The sequence below is a fragment of the Athene noctua genome, chromosome 15 (assembly GCF_965140245.1).
Source record: "Athene noctua chromosome 15, bAthNoc1.hap1.1, whole genome shotgun sequence".
Classification (NCBI taxonomy): Eukaryota; Metazoa; Chordata; class Aves; order Strigiformes; family Strigidae; genus Athene; species Athene noctua.
The window spans coordinates 3,466,795-3,483,670 of NC_134051.1; the positions used below are offsets into that span (position 1 = coordinate 3,466,795).

The 16,876-nt window shown below is 39.9% G+C and overlaps 1 protein-coding gene across 11 annotated transcripts in view; it reads left to right on the top strand.

Annotated features, from left to right (window-relative positions):
• Nucleotides 1-372: 372 nt before the first annotated feature.
• Nucleotides 373-16,876, top strand: part of CLUAP1 (clusterin associated protein 1) — a 75,383-nt gene continuing 58,879 nt past the window's right edge. For 4 of the 11 annotated variants that reach the window (XM_074919230.1, XM_074919232.1, XM_074919231.1 and 1 more), the window contains exons 1-5: nucleotides 373-472; nucleotides 1,116-1,227; nucleotides 3,237-3,321; nucleotides 7,694-7,873; nucleotides 8,963-9,058. In XM_074919230.1, coding sequence (XP_074775331.1) covers nucleotides 451-472; nucleotides 1,116-1,227; nucleotides 3,237-3,321; nucleotides 7,694-7,873; nucleotides 8,963-9,058 — 495 coding nt within the window. In that variant the 5' untranslated portion in view covers nucleotides 373-450. Of the gene's footprint in view, nucleotides 473-571; nucleotides 861-1,115; nucleotides 1,228-1,517; nucleotides 1,602-3,236; nucleotides 3,322-7,693; nucleotides 7,874-8,962; nucleotides 9,059-16,876 lie in introns of those variants that run through there. The other 7 variants (XM_074919239.1, XM_074919234.1, XM_074919236.1 and 4 more) reach the window with 7 other exon arrangements.

The window sequence follows — 16,876 nt, forward strand, 5'->3', positions numbered from 1 at the left end:
ACTCCCTGCATAACACATTTAAGACGGGTTCAGCAAAGCTCCTGTCCAGGCTGGATGTTGCCTAAGGCAGGGCGCTGGTGGGTGACAGGAGCTGTGGGGTGCGGGAGCCGTCTCCCAGCACACGGGAACGGCCATGACACGCTGGTGGTCCCGGAGCTGGCCCGGGCCGAGGGGCCAGCCGGCACCCCGGGGGCAGCCATGTCGCCAGCGGTCCCCACCTCCCTGCTTTCGCCGCCGCGGCTGGTGGGAGGGTGCCCCGGGCAGGGCCAGCGCCGCCCGGCCCGGGAGGTGCCGCAGGGGCCGAGGGCGCAGGGCCTGACCCGCCACCATGGCACTTCGCTTTCCGCAGGAGTTTGGCCCGGCCGCTGCGCCGTAGCGGGGTTGCCGTGGAGACGAGCGGCGCGGCCTAGTGCGGCGGCGGCAGGCGGAGGCCCGCGGGCTGCCCCGGCGATGTCGTTCCGCGACCTCAGGAGTGAGGAGCCTCGCTGAGGGGCGCGGGGGGACGGGGCGGGGCGGGGCGGGACGCGGCAGCCCCCAGACTCGGCTCCCCTGAGGCCCCCCGGGCAGCCGCGGCTCGCTGGGGCCCGCCGAGCACCTCCGGCCACTTCGGGTGCCTCAGCGGCCGCGCCGGTCCCGCTTTTCCTTGAAGTTTTGCCTGGGCAGAAATGCAGCGCTGGGGGGTGAGGGGCGCCCGGGGCCTCCGAGGAGGGCTGCAGGAGCCTGCTGCAGGGCTGGAACCTGTCTTTAGACTGACTGGCAGGCTGTGCTTTGCCAGGGCGCGCTTAAACGCAGAGGGCCGGGGTAGCGCAGCCGCTGCATTGTGGGGATCCCCGCAGTCCAGAGTTAACTTCATTTAAACGGTGTGTTTTGTAGAGAGAAGCCGTTTTAAGGTTATTTCTGCCCAGTCAGTCTGTTAAAATGTCGCCTCTTTACTCACGCATGCTTTCTGGTGAAATGATGCTATTTTTTTTTAATTAATCCATTCAGGATTTTTTTTAACAGTAGATTGAACAGGGCGTATCTAATGGTAAATGAACAGCGTGCTGTGGGAACCAGAGTGCTTGGTAATGGCCATGATGGAGATGTAAGAAGGCATCCGTGCTCTTGTTTTTCAGATTTTACTGAGATGATGAGGGCACTGGGGTATCCCCGACTCATATCTATGGAGAATTTTCATACCCCAAACTTCATGCTTGTTTCAGAAGTGCTTCTCTGGCTAGTGAAGAGGTTGGTGATTAGGTTAACAAAGGTTGGGGCTGATGCTGGGATGCCATATGCATGCTTAGAGCTGATGTTTTGGTGTAAAACTGTATTTGAAGAGGAAGATAATTATATTTACCCATTCTTTCAGATCTACTCTTCTAAATAGCAGATAGAAGATGTTGTAGTTAAGTTTGCAGGTTTTTAGTTTAATTATACAACAACAACAGAAGTGTTTTAATAGCTGAAGTGAAAAATATAATGACTCAATCCTGGCAGAGATTGCATCCTGAAGGTGGACATACTTACTCAGAAGTAGCTGCATTTCTTTCACATATTTTACAAACTCCAACACCATTCTGCCTATATCTGACCTTGTACCCCAAACAGGGTGATAAATGGTGAGAACTTACCAAGATACAGTTAGTTTTTACCCTGTTGCTACAATTGTTACTGGTTCAACTGTCTAGCATCCACACCATGTTTCAAAAAAATAAAATTGTATAGTACTAATTTACTACTATCAGTTGTAGTTTTATACCCACTTAATCCATTGACAGACTTTGGTTAAATATTTATGAAACTTCAAGTGCTAATGAAATTATGTATAATCGTCTTTCCCATGTAAGTGAAAAAATTAAGTTTTTTAAGCTACTCATAAGGTAGACTATTATAACTGAAATATGACAGTGACCCATTTGCCTGATTGCTCTTTTTTGGCCTGGATTCATAATTAGTATCCATTAAGTTCTATTACTAAGCTGTTAGAAATTTGCTGAATCCTGTTGAAATTGTAATAAAATGGGGACATACTACAACCATTCAGAATTACTTGGGTTAAGTTACCTAAATAGTCTTTGAAATACTGCTGTTACACTGATGGTCTAAATTACTGGTTGTTTTCAACTCATGTAAAAACACAAATCAGTGTCCTCCCTAGTATGTAACAATAAAATAACAGCAGTTGGAAGAAATCAGAAATATTGTTTAAAAAATACATTTCTCTAATGAACCTGAACACATTTAAAAGCTTAAACTTCTGTTTAAAAGCTTTTTTCTTTTTAAAACCTTTTAAAAACTTAAACTATGCCTAATAGTCAAGTGCTTCACTTTCAGACCAACTAGTGACTGAATACTGGCACCATTTTCTGTTATGGGTCAGAATTACACTTGACATGGGCAGACAGCTTTTCCAGCTTCTAGAAGTCTTTTAATTACACTTTAAAGCAGAGAGGCTACTTCACATATGCCTTGCTTATAGTTTCAAATGGGATTTGAATGCAAAGATGGTTTTTTGCCTCTCTGAATGCTGAAAATCTCAAAGCATTTTATTTTTTTCTTCCCTGGTTCCTGTAGGCTGGTGACTTCTAGAAGTTTCTGCATTTCATGAATGGTTTTTTTTTTAAGCATTTCACAATCTTACAGTTTGCTTTTTCATAAGTTGCATTTACTTTTGAAAGTAATATGTTTAGATGATGTCTGAGTGTGATCTTTTCTTGTGTATTTTGAGAGTGTGGAAAAGTGTCATGATACTTTAAAAGACAAGGTGTCTGGTTTTATTATGAACAATAGTAATCTAGTACAAGTCATTTTAACATACCACCAGAAAGACTGGGAGTATTGTCAGTCGTATGCCTGGTGTTTTAAATTGCGAAGCCACACATGATTTAGTTTGATTTATATAAGTAGCTTGTGGTTTAAATAGTAAAGTACTTTAAGAAGAAGTATTTCAGAGACTTGATTGAGCCAGCTGAATTTTGCTCCTTTGCAAAACTGACTGAAAAGATTTATTCAGGACCCCACAGTCACCACTCCTCCTGGAGAACTTCCTCAGGTTTTACAGCTTTTGCAGTTTGTACACAAACCCATCGTATGTATTCCAGGGTCTGGATAGCCCAGTCTGCAGTAGGAGCTAAAGATTTATTTTCCAGTCTCATACATGCTTGTTTTGTTTGATTCTTGCCTCACAAACAAATGAGTGTTTTAATATTACACAGGTATTTCTTGTCCAAATCTACGCCTGCTTCTTTCCACAGGTATGAACCTCAGACTGATATTCCTCCTGATGTGGAGACAGAACAGGACCGGGTTTTCTTCATCAAGGCAGTGGCTCAGTTCATGGTAAGGTTGCCTAAGGAATCGTGCTTAAGCACATTGAAATACTGGTTCTATTTTAGCTTTAATGCTTTCTCTCTTAACCCCTGACAATTTCAATGCAATGAGAGGCTGGGTATGTGTTGTATTCTTGTGCTCTCTTGTGTATCTTGTGCTGTTACTGAAATCCTGTAGAGTTATGTACATATTTTTGTGGAATTTGGATCTAAACATCTGATGCTAAAACAATATTCATCCTCATCACTTCATATTTATAAAAAGGTAATAGTGGAAGATATAGCTGTAGATACGAAATTTATTGAAGCCATTTAAATGGATTCAGAAGACAACCCATCATATTTATTGCTAACTTTGGATGCCTGATTCTTTTGTATGCTTGAGTAGTCATAACTTCTGATGTTTTCGTTATGATGTAGAATTGTATATTGGTATTCTGTTGTATGAGCGTTCTCACTTACTAGATCAAGTCATATTTTTCTCAGATCAAATCTTCTATCACATTATACATGAGCATACTTGAATTGGGCCATCAACTTTTTTAGTCTCGTGGAATAAAATAACATTGTCCTTCATATAATTCTTGTTATTTTGATGCAGCATGAGCCTTTGCAGTTATGGCACACTTATATGGCACTGTTATCAGGTAGAAAAAAAAATAATGGGACTGCGGGTGAGTCTGGAAGCAATGGAAGTCTTTGTGCTAATACCAAAGATTGATTTTTTATAATACTTTTTAAAATTTTTAAAATATACTCAAATGACATTATAAACAAGCCAACTTTTTCCTTCCGATTTGTGATGTCCACCATAAATTTTCTTAATTCTTAATTTTACTATGTTCAGAGCATGATGCAATTCTGTACATACCAGAATGCACTTTTGAGCCCTGGAGCATCATAAGATGTTCAACAGTTCCATTTTATTTGGAGGGGTTTTCAAATCAATCATGTTTTAAAAGGGCAAGTATGGAAGCAGAAACAATGTTATGCATACATTTTCCTTTTAATAACTGATTTCATGTAAGAAATCCCAAGGGTTTTGAAGAATTACATAATAAGATGCTAAAAATGAATGGAAATTTCTTTAATCATCCTGTACTTAGTCTCAGTTAATATTACATGATAATATGGAGATTATTGTAGTATTTCAGCATTTTCAGAATGCAAAAAGCTTGTAGACATTTCCTGCGTAATTCACTGTCCATGGAATCCACAGTTATCTTCTCCAGTAGCCAGTAGCTTTATGCATCTATAGCCAGATGTGAGATTTGATGGAGACAGATTTGCCTCAGAAGAGAATATCGGGTTGGATTAATCATCATGACATATGAGTATTGCTCTCCTTTACCGAACAAGGAGTAAAGATGTGTTAATTTTTTACACAAATTACATATTACTTTGTGTTACTGGTGGTTTGAGAACTTAACAAATGGCTTCTTTTTGGACCCCAAAGTTCCTGAAGTGTTTGCAGGTTGTCTTATGTGTTTTTTTAATCACTTGCCCACCTAGAACTGCCCTAGTCCGTGGGGCTCAATACCAGGCTCCTTCTCGAGGCTGCTTGGATCCAAATTTGAGGTGGAGTGCAGCAAAAAGCCTCTGATGAGTTTAGTCTCATAGAAATTGATTTGTGAAAACATACTTAGCAAACCAAGGTACCAAACTTTTTGCAAAAGGCACATACTTGTTTTTTAAAAAGTGATGGGAGAAGCAGTGGAGATTTAGAGCCACTACTTCAGTACCCAGGAGACTATCCTGAGTATTAAAAGAAGACAGGGAAATGAGAGCAATCCTCATTCCTCCTATCAAGAATGTGCCATTGTACAGGAAAGAATGCAAAATGTTTGGGCCAGACAGGCTAAAGACCATGTTTCTGTAACGGAATGGCTGGAGCACTCAGCTGACAATTCTGGTTCTTCCCTGGGCTGTTTCTGAATTTCCATCACACTGTCAAAATTTGTCACTATGATAATAATAAAACAGATTTTAAATAAAGCAAACTTTCTGACTGTTGATGCTATTCTTGCAGTATATTTCTCTTTATCTTTTCTATTACATTGTAATAATATGATCTTCAGAATAGATGGAGGTGATACTTAATGGTACTTGAAACCTATCTAGAGTTGTTAAAACACAGGTGTCTGTCTCAAGCCTTCCAGACATGAAGTTGCCTTCTTGAGTAAGCGATGGCATTATGCCAGTCTGAAAAATATATGTACTTATCTGTGTATATTTTCTTGTTTTTAAGTAGTCTTTGAGTGGAAAAAAACCATTTTTTTTTTCGTTTACTAGATGATGATCAGAGTGCTGGAGCACCTCTCCTATCTATGAGGACAGGCTGAGAGAGTTGGGATTGTTCAGGCTGGAGAAGGCTCTGGGGAGACCTTAAAGAAAGACAGGGAGGGACTCTTTATCAGGAAGCATAGGGATAGGATGAGGGGTAATAGTTTTAAAATGAAAGAGGGTAGATTTGGATTAGATCTAAAGAAGAAATTCTTCCCTGTGAGGGTGTTGAGGCCCCGGCACAGGCTGCCCAGAGCAGCTGTGGCTGCCCCCTCTGTGGAAGGGTTCAAGGCCAGGTTGGACGGGGCTTTGGGCAACCTGGGCTAGTGGAAGGTGTTCCTGCCATGGGCAGGGGTTGGAACTAGATGATCTTTAAGGTCCCTTCCAACCCAAACCATTCTGTGATTCTGTGATTTTTCTCTCTTGGGGTTGAATGGAACTGAAATTGGAATTCCTATCCTTAATAACATCCTTCGTGATATGGTGCATTAGTTGTCTTTGTGTAGGGGATGTTTAACAGATTCTGTGAATTTAGTAATCTGCTTCTCTTAAAATTTAATAACAATTGTTTATACAATTAGTTTTTTAGATTCCTTCTACTGGAAAGGAAGGAAGAAGAACGTATCTGGTTTTCCACTTTGTGTGTTGGCTCCTTTGAGGTCACGATGGTCAAAAGTTTTAAAAGTGATTAGGGTTTTTTGTACCCTAAGCCTCGTATTCCCCCAGCCAGGGTGTTCCGCATCAGTAAGCTGTTCTGGAAATTTGTCTTCACTTTTCAGCTGAGTTCCTGTCAGCAGGAAGCAGATGTAGAGTCAGTTTCCTCTGCTGGGTTGAGATTTTGGGATGAGAGAGGCAAGAGCTAAAAATTTCTTGGAAGTGGAAATCTGATTGAAAAGTCACAAAGTTTGACAAGATGCATAGGAAGAAACATAGACCGACAGCTATTTGTTTCCTTTGGCCTTTGAAAAGTTGGAGCTAAATCCATGGTTTGAGATGTGGTCCTTTCTCTCTTTAGTTTCACAGGAAATTTTCCTACACTCAGTTATTTAGTGGAACTCAGTGCTGAGTGGGCAAAACTTGTATCAACCATTTTAATGTTTGAGTCTTTTACCCCAGATTGAAGATCTTGCACTGTCAGAGCCCTAGGGGGGTGTGAATTCCTTACGGTAACGCTGTAATACCAAAGTTGTGTAAGACCACCAGTGAACCATGGATAGATTCTTTCTGCCACACAATATTCTCAAAGGCTAAACATTTTAGCAGAAGTTTCATCTTCAAAAGATACTGAAAGGAAGCTGTTAAGTTATTTGGATACTTAGTTTTTGTATTCATAACCGGTGATCAGGTTTTGTTTGTTTGATTGTTTAGTCATGCCATCAGGGAAACTGCCTCAAAGTTTTATCTGAAGTTTGGTGTTGGCTCCTTGTGTCTATAATACAGTCTTGTCAGGAATTTAAAGAACAACATTTGTGTCCTTTCTGTGGCAGATGTATCATTTCTATTATGCTTTTTTCCCCTTTATTATTTTGAAGTACACAAAGATAATATTATAATTTTTCATGTTTTTTTCCTTACTGGTCTGTCTGTCCTTTTCAGAGATGGAAGACAAGGGAGTAAAATCACTAATATCATAGCAGGGAGAAAATTGAGAGGAACAATAAAATATTCAGAAGGTACTGCTGGAAGAGAAGACAGTTAAATTAGGATAATTGATCTTACTCTTGTAACTCATTAAGGGTGAAATTTACCTCTCTCCAGCATCATCACAGGACCTGGGCAGCACTTACATTCCACTTAAACTTAATTTGAATTTAAGTGGTGCACAGGGTTTTTGCTGATCTTCATGTGGGAAAGAATTAATGGATAGTTTGAGTTTTTTCATTCTGGCAATTATCTGCAAATATTCTGACATACAGAGAGTGCACATGTTGCAGAAAAATTTCTTCGAGAAACATCAGTAATTTGATGAGGGAAACTTGTGTTTTCAAACAGGAAGATTGATTTCTGTTAAAAAAAAAAAAAAAATTGAGTGGAGAGTGAGGAGGTAAATGAGGATTTTGTTCTTTGTGACACAGTGACTTCATTCTTTCTTCCCAAAGGCTACCAAAGCTCACATAAGGCTCAACACGAAGAAGCTTTACCAGGCAGATGGCTATGCAGTGAAGGAACTGCTAAAGGTCACCTCTGTGCTTTACAGTGCTATGAATACCAAGGGAGTGGAACGTGCAGACGTGAGTGAGGACGACAGCAGCAAGTTCAAGTTTGATCTTGGCTCAAAAGTAAGGAAAACTTGTACTCTTCCTTTTGGCAGGGGTTTTGTGATAACCAATAAAAAACAAATCCATTTTCTCTCTGAAACTTAAGTGTAGAGAATGTTCTCACAAGGGAGCGGGTGTGGTTTTAACTCATACTTTCTGTAGTTGAGGTTATATGCTATGATTTGTCTTAATCTCTGAATTCTCAACCAGAAGCATAACACAAGGCAACAGTGGCACGAAATTGGTTATCTGTGGTTTGGACTGGTGTTGAAATCGTAGAAGTACTGGAGTAGACTGGAATAAAGACTATTTTCTATCTGCTAACCTTGTTGCAAAAAGAGGAGTTTGCAAAATAAAGACTGAAAGTTGGTTTTCAGCCTGTTTGCATTACAGGGAAGTCTTCATGTTACCCTAACAGACATGAAAGCTGTTCAAGCCCTTAAAAATAAATGCCATTTGGAGATATTAAAAAACCCAATACTTTGTTAAATAAGAGTCATTCTGTTACTGCTTTTTGATAGTTTTAGCACCTCTTCTATATTTTAATACTTCTAGTCTTTGATTCTTTTATAGCTATATTATGCCACACCTGCTTGTTATGGAATAATACTACCATTCTTGAAAAAATGGCAGAACCACAGGCAATTTTTCCTCTGTGTAAGTCTGGTGTGTGTCTCCGAAGAAAACACCCAAAGAAATAATGAAACAACACCTGTAGATGATCAGTAGTCATTATGTATGCAATGTGCTAGTTACATACTTTTTGGTATATATACTTCTTACTTTTCATGTGAAAAAGGTGATGTTTCCCTTTGCCCAGGGCAGCACTTGAACTGGCCAAGTCACAGTTTTAGGAGTTTTGGGGGGTTTTTTGTTGGCCTAAAGTGACTGGGGTTTCACCCAGAAGCCTATGTGTAAATGCTGCCTCATCTAGACCATTTTAAAGCCAAGAGACAGGCTTCCTGGTTCCAGTGGACAACTTCTTCAATACTGTGGCAGAGTTTCAGCCACTGTGCTGACCTCATATGTGATTTTTAACATTAAAATGGGAAAAATCTGTTGTGCATTTTCTTTGTGATGGTGGGGCATTGTCTTTTGCTGTGTTTCCAGATTGCTGACTTGAAGGCAGCTAGACAGCTTGCTTCTGAAATCACCTCCAAAGGAGCAAGTCTGTATGACTTACTTGGCAAAGAAGTTGAACTAAGGGTAAGTACATTCTGGGGAGTGTGTAAGAGCTTGTGTTCAGTGGGTGCTGCAAAGGAAGAAGGTAAAAAAAGTATCCGTAGTTCTTCTTAAGGGCTGCATCTAAAATGAATGTTTTGTGAGTTTGAAGGAATGGGTATGAAAGTTTGCATTTCCTTCCCCCTCATATGAAATTCATACTTGGATTGCAGTAAGCCTGAGAGACCAGTTTGGCATTTTCTCTTTAGCAGGAAACTGAAATATTCTCTGTAGAACTGTTTGGAATTATTAACATTATATGTACATTTTAGTGGCAGGGACAGATATATTCTGAAAGATAAATGATTAATGCCATTAGTTTTCCAAGTGCAAGGCTCATTATTTCTGTTAGAGTAATTGAAGGCCTCGCAAGCCTGCAGGGTACATGTTCTTCAGCTTAGCTGTAAAATCACAAGCTGTTGCATGAAGTCACGGAAGTGTTCTGAAACATTGCCAATAAGTCTTTCAATTATTTTCTTAAATGCATTTATCTGCAGTGCTGGAGGTTATTAATTTTCTGAAAATAGACATTTAAAGAATGGAAACCCTGAATGTTCTGGTACTGTTTTTGCCAATCTTCAGATATACAATATCTGAGCTGTAGGAAGTGCAGCTGTAAGAGCTGTAGACTGTGTGCCTTGATGGTTAATGGTCCCAGATCCTTGTCTGATGGAGTACAAGTGTTTCAAAGGGTAGGTGATAGACAGGGAAGATTATCTGTGGAACACTGCCTTTCTGCCAGATACGTAAGTCAGCGTGGTACACAGCAGTGTGAAAGGCATTCAGATTTCAAAAGGGAGAGAGAAGTGATGTCAGTTTAATTCAATATACACAATTGTCACAAAAGCGTTAATCAGTCACTCCCCATCTTATGTTCTTTGCTTAATTTCTTGGCTTTGAAATAGCTTTCACACAAATGATACCTAACGTGTTAATACTTGCTTTGGAGCATTAAGCCCTTTCTCTGTGTACAGCATCCCTAAGAACTCTACTAAAAAGTCAGGTATAGGTTGGTATAAGGCAACATTTTAAAAAAGTACTCAAGCATTGGTTTGAAATTGGGCATTGTTTAATCACTTTAAATCAAAGCTTTTAGGAGTCCAACTGACTTTAGAACTGGGCCCTAGAAAAGGGACTTGCACAAAGGCAGAGTGCTGAAAGCATGAAATGAAAAATCAAGAGCTGAGTAAGTGCTTCAGTGTAGCCATTTCTCTTTGGGCCCATTAAGAAGTCTTCAATCGAAGACACTTTAAAGGTGCAATTTCCAGAAGGACAGTATTTCTTACATACTGTAGTGAGTGTATGTTTCTTGTGGCTTAATGACTGTGTGCACAAGGTGGGGATCACTAATCCTATATAGGTACACAGTTTATATTTTGCAAAAAGGTTTGACAGATTGAACTTGTTGTCTTTAAGAAGTCTTATCTCAGCAAAGTTGACCTTCGCTTCTGTCTCATTAGCTCTGAGTTTATAGCCTAAAAACACAAGATGACACTATGACAGCACAGTGAGAATCTCCAGAGAGCAGCAGAAGAGACTTTCATGCTCTGTTCCTTATGATTTGTGACTGGTTCCAGCCTTCTTCAGTGATTTGTTAAACCTGAAGAACCCTATTTTGGCTTGTGTGTTAAATGCCAAGTTTGGTACATAAGCGTGTGACAAGTTTGAGACTTGAGCCTGCAGCAAAGCAAGCAGTTTCAGGGTAAAAGCCATGAGGTTGCAGTAACCAGTTGTTCAGTGAAATTTGTCAAGTTTTCCTTTTTGATTATAAGCACCCAGCTCTGCCTTTCACTGGAAGTGTGAGATTTGCTCGTCAAATGAGAGGCTTAGAGCCAAACACTGCTGTTTTCTTCCATCTGATAATGCCCATGGAAGTCAGCAAAGCTGCAGTTCTTTCTAAGTAGCTGGTGTTGAGGGCAGTAAGGAATTGCCCCTCTTCATTTCATACCATTTTCCCTGGATCCTTCACAGAGTTGGTGAGGTGCTCAAAAGATCACAGGGATGACATCCTCTGCCTGTTTCTCCCACACAGTTCCAGGTGGGCATAAGTAGAAGTACTGTTAATGCTGACATGGGGATGGGGGAATTAGAGTTTTGTCTGTAGGTATCAAATTAGTTGCCATTAATCTAAGGCTACTTTTATTTTTTTTTAATGTGAAGATTATTGATTTCCATTGCTTATTTTCTTTCAACATTGCATGGCTAAGTAATGCACGCAATAAATTGCACTGGCAGAGGGACTGTGCTGTTAAAGGGTGGTAGGAGAGCAGTATGGTTTATTTTTCCATTACATTTTATGTTCTGAAACCTAAATGCATTGACAGCTGTGATATTGTTTTAATGAATTTGAAAACATGGTAGTTTTATGTTCACTGAACCTCTTTTTTTTTTTTTTCTCTTTGCTAAGCCATCCATTTCCAAATATTTAAATGAAGGATCTTGCTGCCTAGGCTTAGTTAGACTGATGACATATCTTGTTTCTATCTGAAGTGAAGACTGCTTCATTTTCCAGCATCTGTAAAAGAAATGCCAGCGTTTGGCACTAATGGGTTGGCTAGGTCTGTTCTTATAGTCTGAGCAGCTTTTGGGGAAGGATCATTGGGAAAAAGTGAAGTAAAACCATTATTTCCTGTAGAACTGATTTCCTTGATTCTGATTTGTGTCATAGCCTTTGCTTACTTTATTGGAGTTCTTTTTGCACATATTTTGTATAGAAACTGTGTAGAAAAGCCTTATATGTAGATAAATCTTACTGTTTCAAATCATGGAACACTTTTTAAAATAAATTACTTTCTGAACGAAAAAAATTTCAGCTAGAGAAGAGTTTGTTAACAGAATGGTTCTGTTAGATGTAGATGCGTATGATCTAAATACATGTGCGTATTTATTGGGAAGTTTGTCTGTATTCGTTTTCTTGGAAATGTGGTACTGTGCCTTTCTGATGCCTTTATAAATACATTATTTCCTGACTGAATATATAGTTCTTATGTATATGTAAACTACTTTCAAAGTTAATCTATAATGTAGAAAAACCTTTAACTTAAGAACATCAGAAGAATCAGAATTCAGACTGTGATGCTGTTAGTTAAGATTTTTTGTGGGGAAAAAACCCGCAACCAAAAGCTATACCTTTCTCATCAAACAAAAACCACAAATATACTTTTTCATTTAAAAAGGAAATCAGATTTTATGTTTGAAAAAGACGAGGAAGGCATTTCCTGATTAACAATCCTCAAACAGCAGAAAGCTTCAATGTGAAGAGCAGCCATTTGTTCCCACCCCTGCAGAGATTTCCTTGCCCACTGTCAGTGGATCCCAAACCTGTGCGCTGGGTGTAGAGCACCAGGAGTGGAGGGGCAGGAGTACAGGCAATGCGTGTGTGTTGTTACGGCTGTGTCACCTGCACTGTCAGGGAGCTGTTAAACAGGAGCTTGGCCCAGTTAACCTTGGGGAGCAATTCAGCACTAGGGGGGAACAGAGTGAAAACCCTTACTTGGATCAGAAGATCTTTGGAGTTAAATGTTGAATTCCATTGAAGCTGTGCTGTTTCTAAACCGACTGTGGATGAGCACGGATTAGTTATTGGTGTCCTCTGGCACTGCAGTGGTGGAGACACAGCATTTTTATTTAAAAATTAATTTAAACCTTATATTTGCAAGGTAGTTTCCAGGCTTACTGGTCCAAGTTGTTAGAGCATCGAAATTGCCAAGTTGGAATGTGTAGAGTGTAGTGGAGTTGATGAATGAATTTTGGTATGACAGAGTTAGATCCCCAGATGAAAAGCAAATTCTATGCATGGAGACATATGTCTTTATCTTCACTGTTTCCTTTACTGCCAGGGGGACTTTCTCTGCATTGCATTACTACGTAGCCTTCATTTTCAGAATATTTACAACTAGCTTTGGAAGAGTAACTAGATGCTTCGAGTTCTGGTTTCCTTTAATCTTTTTTTCTAGCTTTATTTTTTGGATGAGGGAGGTGGAGGCTGATTTGGACTTGATGTGCGGATGGTGATTTTGTTTGGATTTTTTTCTCTCTCTTCATACACTATACTAAATGCTTAAGATGATTAGAAGAAATAGAAGCTGAAAATACCAGTGCTGTGATTAAGCCTGTCAAGCCCAAAATCTAGAAAAGCAGCCACAGGATTAAAACCTCTTTACTATGTGTGCACTTTGGATTTCATGTGTGGTGGCTGCCTCTGGACCTATGCAGCTTACTGCTGCAGTCTTGTAAATGGCCAGAAGGTGTTAGAAAAGTCAATGGTCCTCTATGCCCTGTAACAATCGTTCATGGGGAATATGGCAAGATGAATCTTTGGAGGAAGGGGTGATGAGTTGATCCAAATAATTCTTTAGCACAAAATAAAGCAGTAATGACTCTGAAGGTCAGTTGTGATCAGTTGATAAAGGACGCTCCTGCATTATCATTATACATTGAACACGTGAAATCCAAAAGGAAAAATTTACAGCTATTTATAACACCTCAGCAAAGCTGACTGACTCTGAGTGCCTGCCACTTTGCATCTGCCAGAGGTCCTGTGGACACATTAGCAGGAGCCTGTCAGGAAGCTGCCTTGCTTAAACTTGCTGAATTATTAGATGCAGTAAGATAATGAAGCAAAAAAATTCCAGAATAAAACTGCCTCTGTGTTGGTGGCAGGCATAAAGATTTCTGACCTTCTCAAGGTTGTTTTCATTTTATTTACATCTTAATTAGCTCTAAGACATGTAAAACTGAAGAAAGATGAAAATAATCTTTTTTTTTTAATACGTACTTAGCTTGTGCTGAAGTCAGGCAATGCAGTGGGTCTGTTTTCTAATGCTTCTCTTGGCACTTGATCTATTTGTGACCTTGAACAAACTGTTTATTCCCTGTGTATCCTCTTGTGTAAATAAAGTAATTTCTGTAATTTTGTAGATTAAAGCTTTTAACAGCCAGATAGTGTGTCTCCCAATCTGTGGAGAATAAATTTCTGAGTACAGGGTATCTCTACAAGTGTTACTGTTATTGATGCACACAGTACAAGCTTGTTCCAAAACTGATGGAAGTCATCGAGAATCTCTTTACTGACTTCAATTTGTGAAACGCTGGAATTAAACTCTTAGGAGAACCAAAGACATTTAGATCCAGCTGTGGAACTTAGACGTACTAGTTAAAACAGAGTTGCCACTAAGGACATTTAACTTGGATCTCACTATTCACAGTTTTTTTGGTTAAAGAGCCCTTCCTGCCTGCCTCCCCCGCCCCTGCTCACACTGTTGCCGTTTGCCACCTAATCTTTCAGTAGACAGGTAGATCTGATTTGAGTGATATTTGCATTATTCAGTACTCTTTGAAAGTTGACTACAAAAAAATATTTTATTTGTAACGTTCCAAACATTTTCGATCTGCCAAATGTTCGTTCTGGGTAGGAGATGCTGCCTGGGGGAGTCTGATAAACTTAATTTTTCTCATTTCCTGTGCTTTGGTTACAAAGTTGCCACGCATGATTTCTAGTGGAAGTTTGTAGTTGAAATTGCCAAAACTCTGGAGAATAACCTAGTTTGCTTCAATTTCTTTGAACTGTCTTCTAACCAAAACCTCAGCTATCAGTTTTGAGGAAGAGAGCTTCTTGCAAAGTGGGAAGCCTAAATTAAACCTTACAACTGTAAGATATAGTTCAATCAATACTGTCATATATTTTAGATTGCTTTAACCATAGCCATGGCTGTAAGTTACATGAGATAACATTTCTGGGTGTGTTTTATGTAAGAAATGGTTTTGTAGTGAGCTTCCCAGGAGTATTTCTCTCGAAGACATAGCATTAGCTATATATAGGTTGATGGGTGGCACATTTCTTTGTGCAGTTTGGGACCAGTTATGTCAGTGCATTGAAAATTTTGTCAGCTAGTAGGAAGATCTGAATTCTTGAGCTCAGTTCTAGACTGTTTCTAGACTGAAAAACCGTTCTAGTTTGGCAGAGAAGAAAATTGCATTTGAACCGTCTTTTGTACATCACAGCATTTGTCAAAACCTGTATGAGTCTGCTAGAAGTTCCACTTAATTAGACTAAATCAGAAACAATGTCTTCTGAATATCTGAGGTTTTGGTTGTTCATTATTCCTAACCTTCCTTCATGAGACAAAGTATAGCTATGTCAAAATTTTAATTACATACGAGGAAAATCTGCTGGCTTAAACTTAAGGACAATGATTTTAGCTATTCTTAGCTATTTAAAATGCCTTTGTTCCTGCCCAGAGAGAGCCACCTGATATTGCTGTTGCTGGAATATAACAGCCACTCCACTTACTGCTAGTTAAGCTTTGCTGAGCATGGAGACCTGAGTTGTATGGCAATGTTTCCAGAAGTCAGAGGCTTGATGTGAATTAAAAGTTTAAGCAATCTCTTTGGGTGGCATTGCTGCATACACAGTGCCTGCTCCTACCTTTGCTGCTGCGTTGCATGATGTCTTCATGTGTCTGAGATCTGAAAGATGCTGCTGAAAAATATACTCCTTTTTGTTGCTTTTTTTTCCTAAGAAAATCATAACCCTTCCTGAAGTTTTTTTGTTTGTTATCTATAAGAAAAGGAAATTCTATTTCTAATTTTGTTAGAGACGAATATGGATAAAAGGAGAAACTGAAAGATTTTTGCCTGACTGGGTGTCTTGTCTTTTTGATGAGCCTGTTCTTTATCCCTTTAAAAAAACAAAAAGCAAGCTCCCACCTGTCCATGCTGCCCAAGGACACTTCTGTCTGTTTATATTAGGAAATTCACTCACAAACCTAGCTTCAGCTCTTCTAGAAGAAATATATTCCTTGTCATCTTGCCAAACTCTGGAAGAGACATCACAAGGCACCTCCTGGTTAAGGACCCGTTAGGTGACACCCCATAGTCCTGTGGACTAATCCAAGCTTTACCAATGCAGCTTGCCATGAAACATGAAATAAATTAAAGGTGAGGGTTTTATGGATGTAGGAAGGTAACTGTAAGCATGTGCTGGGGTTGGTGAGCTGAGGGTAATTCAGTGGAATTGGCTTTTGAATCAGAAGACCAGTGGACCTGGAGGGGTATGTGGGGAGGGAACAGAGCAGCATAACTTCATGCCTGCCAAAAAGGTTTCAAGTTCCCTTTCTTGCCCCAGCAGTCTGTATGCCAGCATTTGTAGGGGGTTTATTCTGTCATAAAGCATATGTTCAGATTATTTGTTATCTGGCTAGGCAACCCTTCTGATTCTTTTTGGTCTGCAGAACAATTATGCTTTCCAGTGGGTTCTCTATCTCAGACCTTCCTGTGGCATGGTTTTACGCATTGGGATAGCCAGGGGGTTTCGGACCCTGCCTTTGATTGAGGGCTCTGCACTGCTGAGTAGGGAAATGTCTCTGTGGATTCCCTTTGTGGACTGCTGAGATGAGCACAGAAGAAAGCAACATAGCCTGGGAGCAGCAAATGCTCAATTATCTTCAGCTTTAATCTCTTGAGGAGGAAAGTAGGCTGTTAGGAAGTATTAGATTTCTTCAGAAGGTCTGGATAATTTTTAATGTCCCTCCTGTACCTTACTGTTCTTATATAACAATGCCTAATGATCCATTCCCTATATTAGCCAAATGTGATCACAGTGTGTGTTTGTGAACTCCTTGAATAATAAGCTCTTCAGAAGGAGAGCTGTACTGCCTGCCTAGACAGCAGTAGTTGCAAAACCCCGATTTGCAGGGATCAGGCATGTAATGCTTCCTGGACTAAGACTAAATGCAGCTTTTGTATGTATCAGGCTTACGAACTGAAAAATGAGGAAGGATTTAACCTGTGGTCAGAAAATGT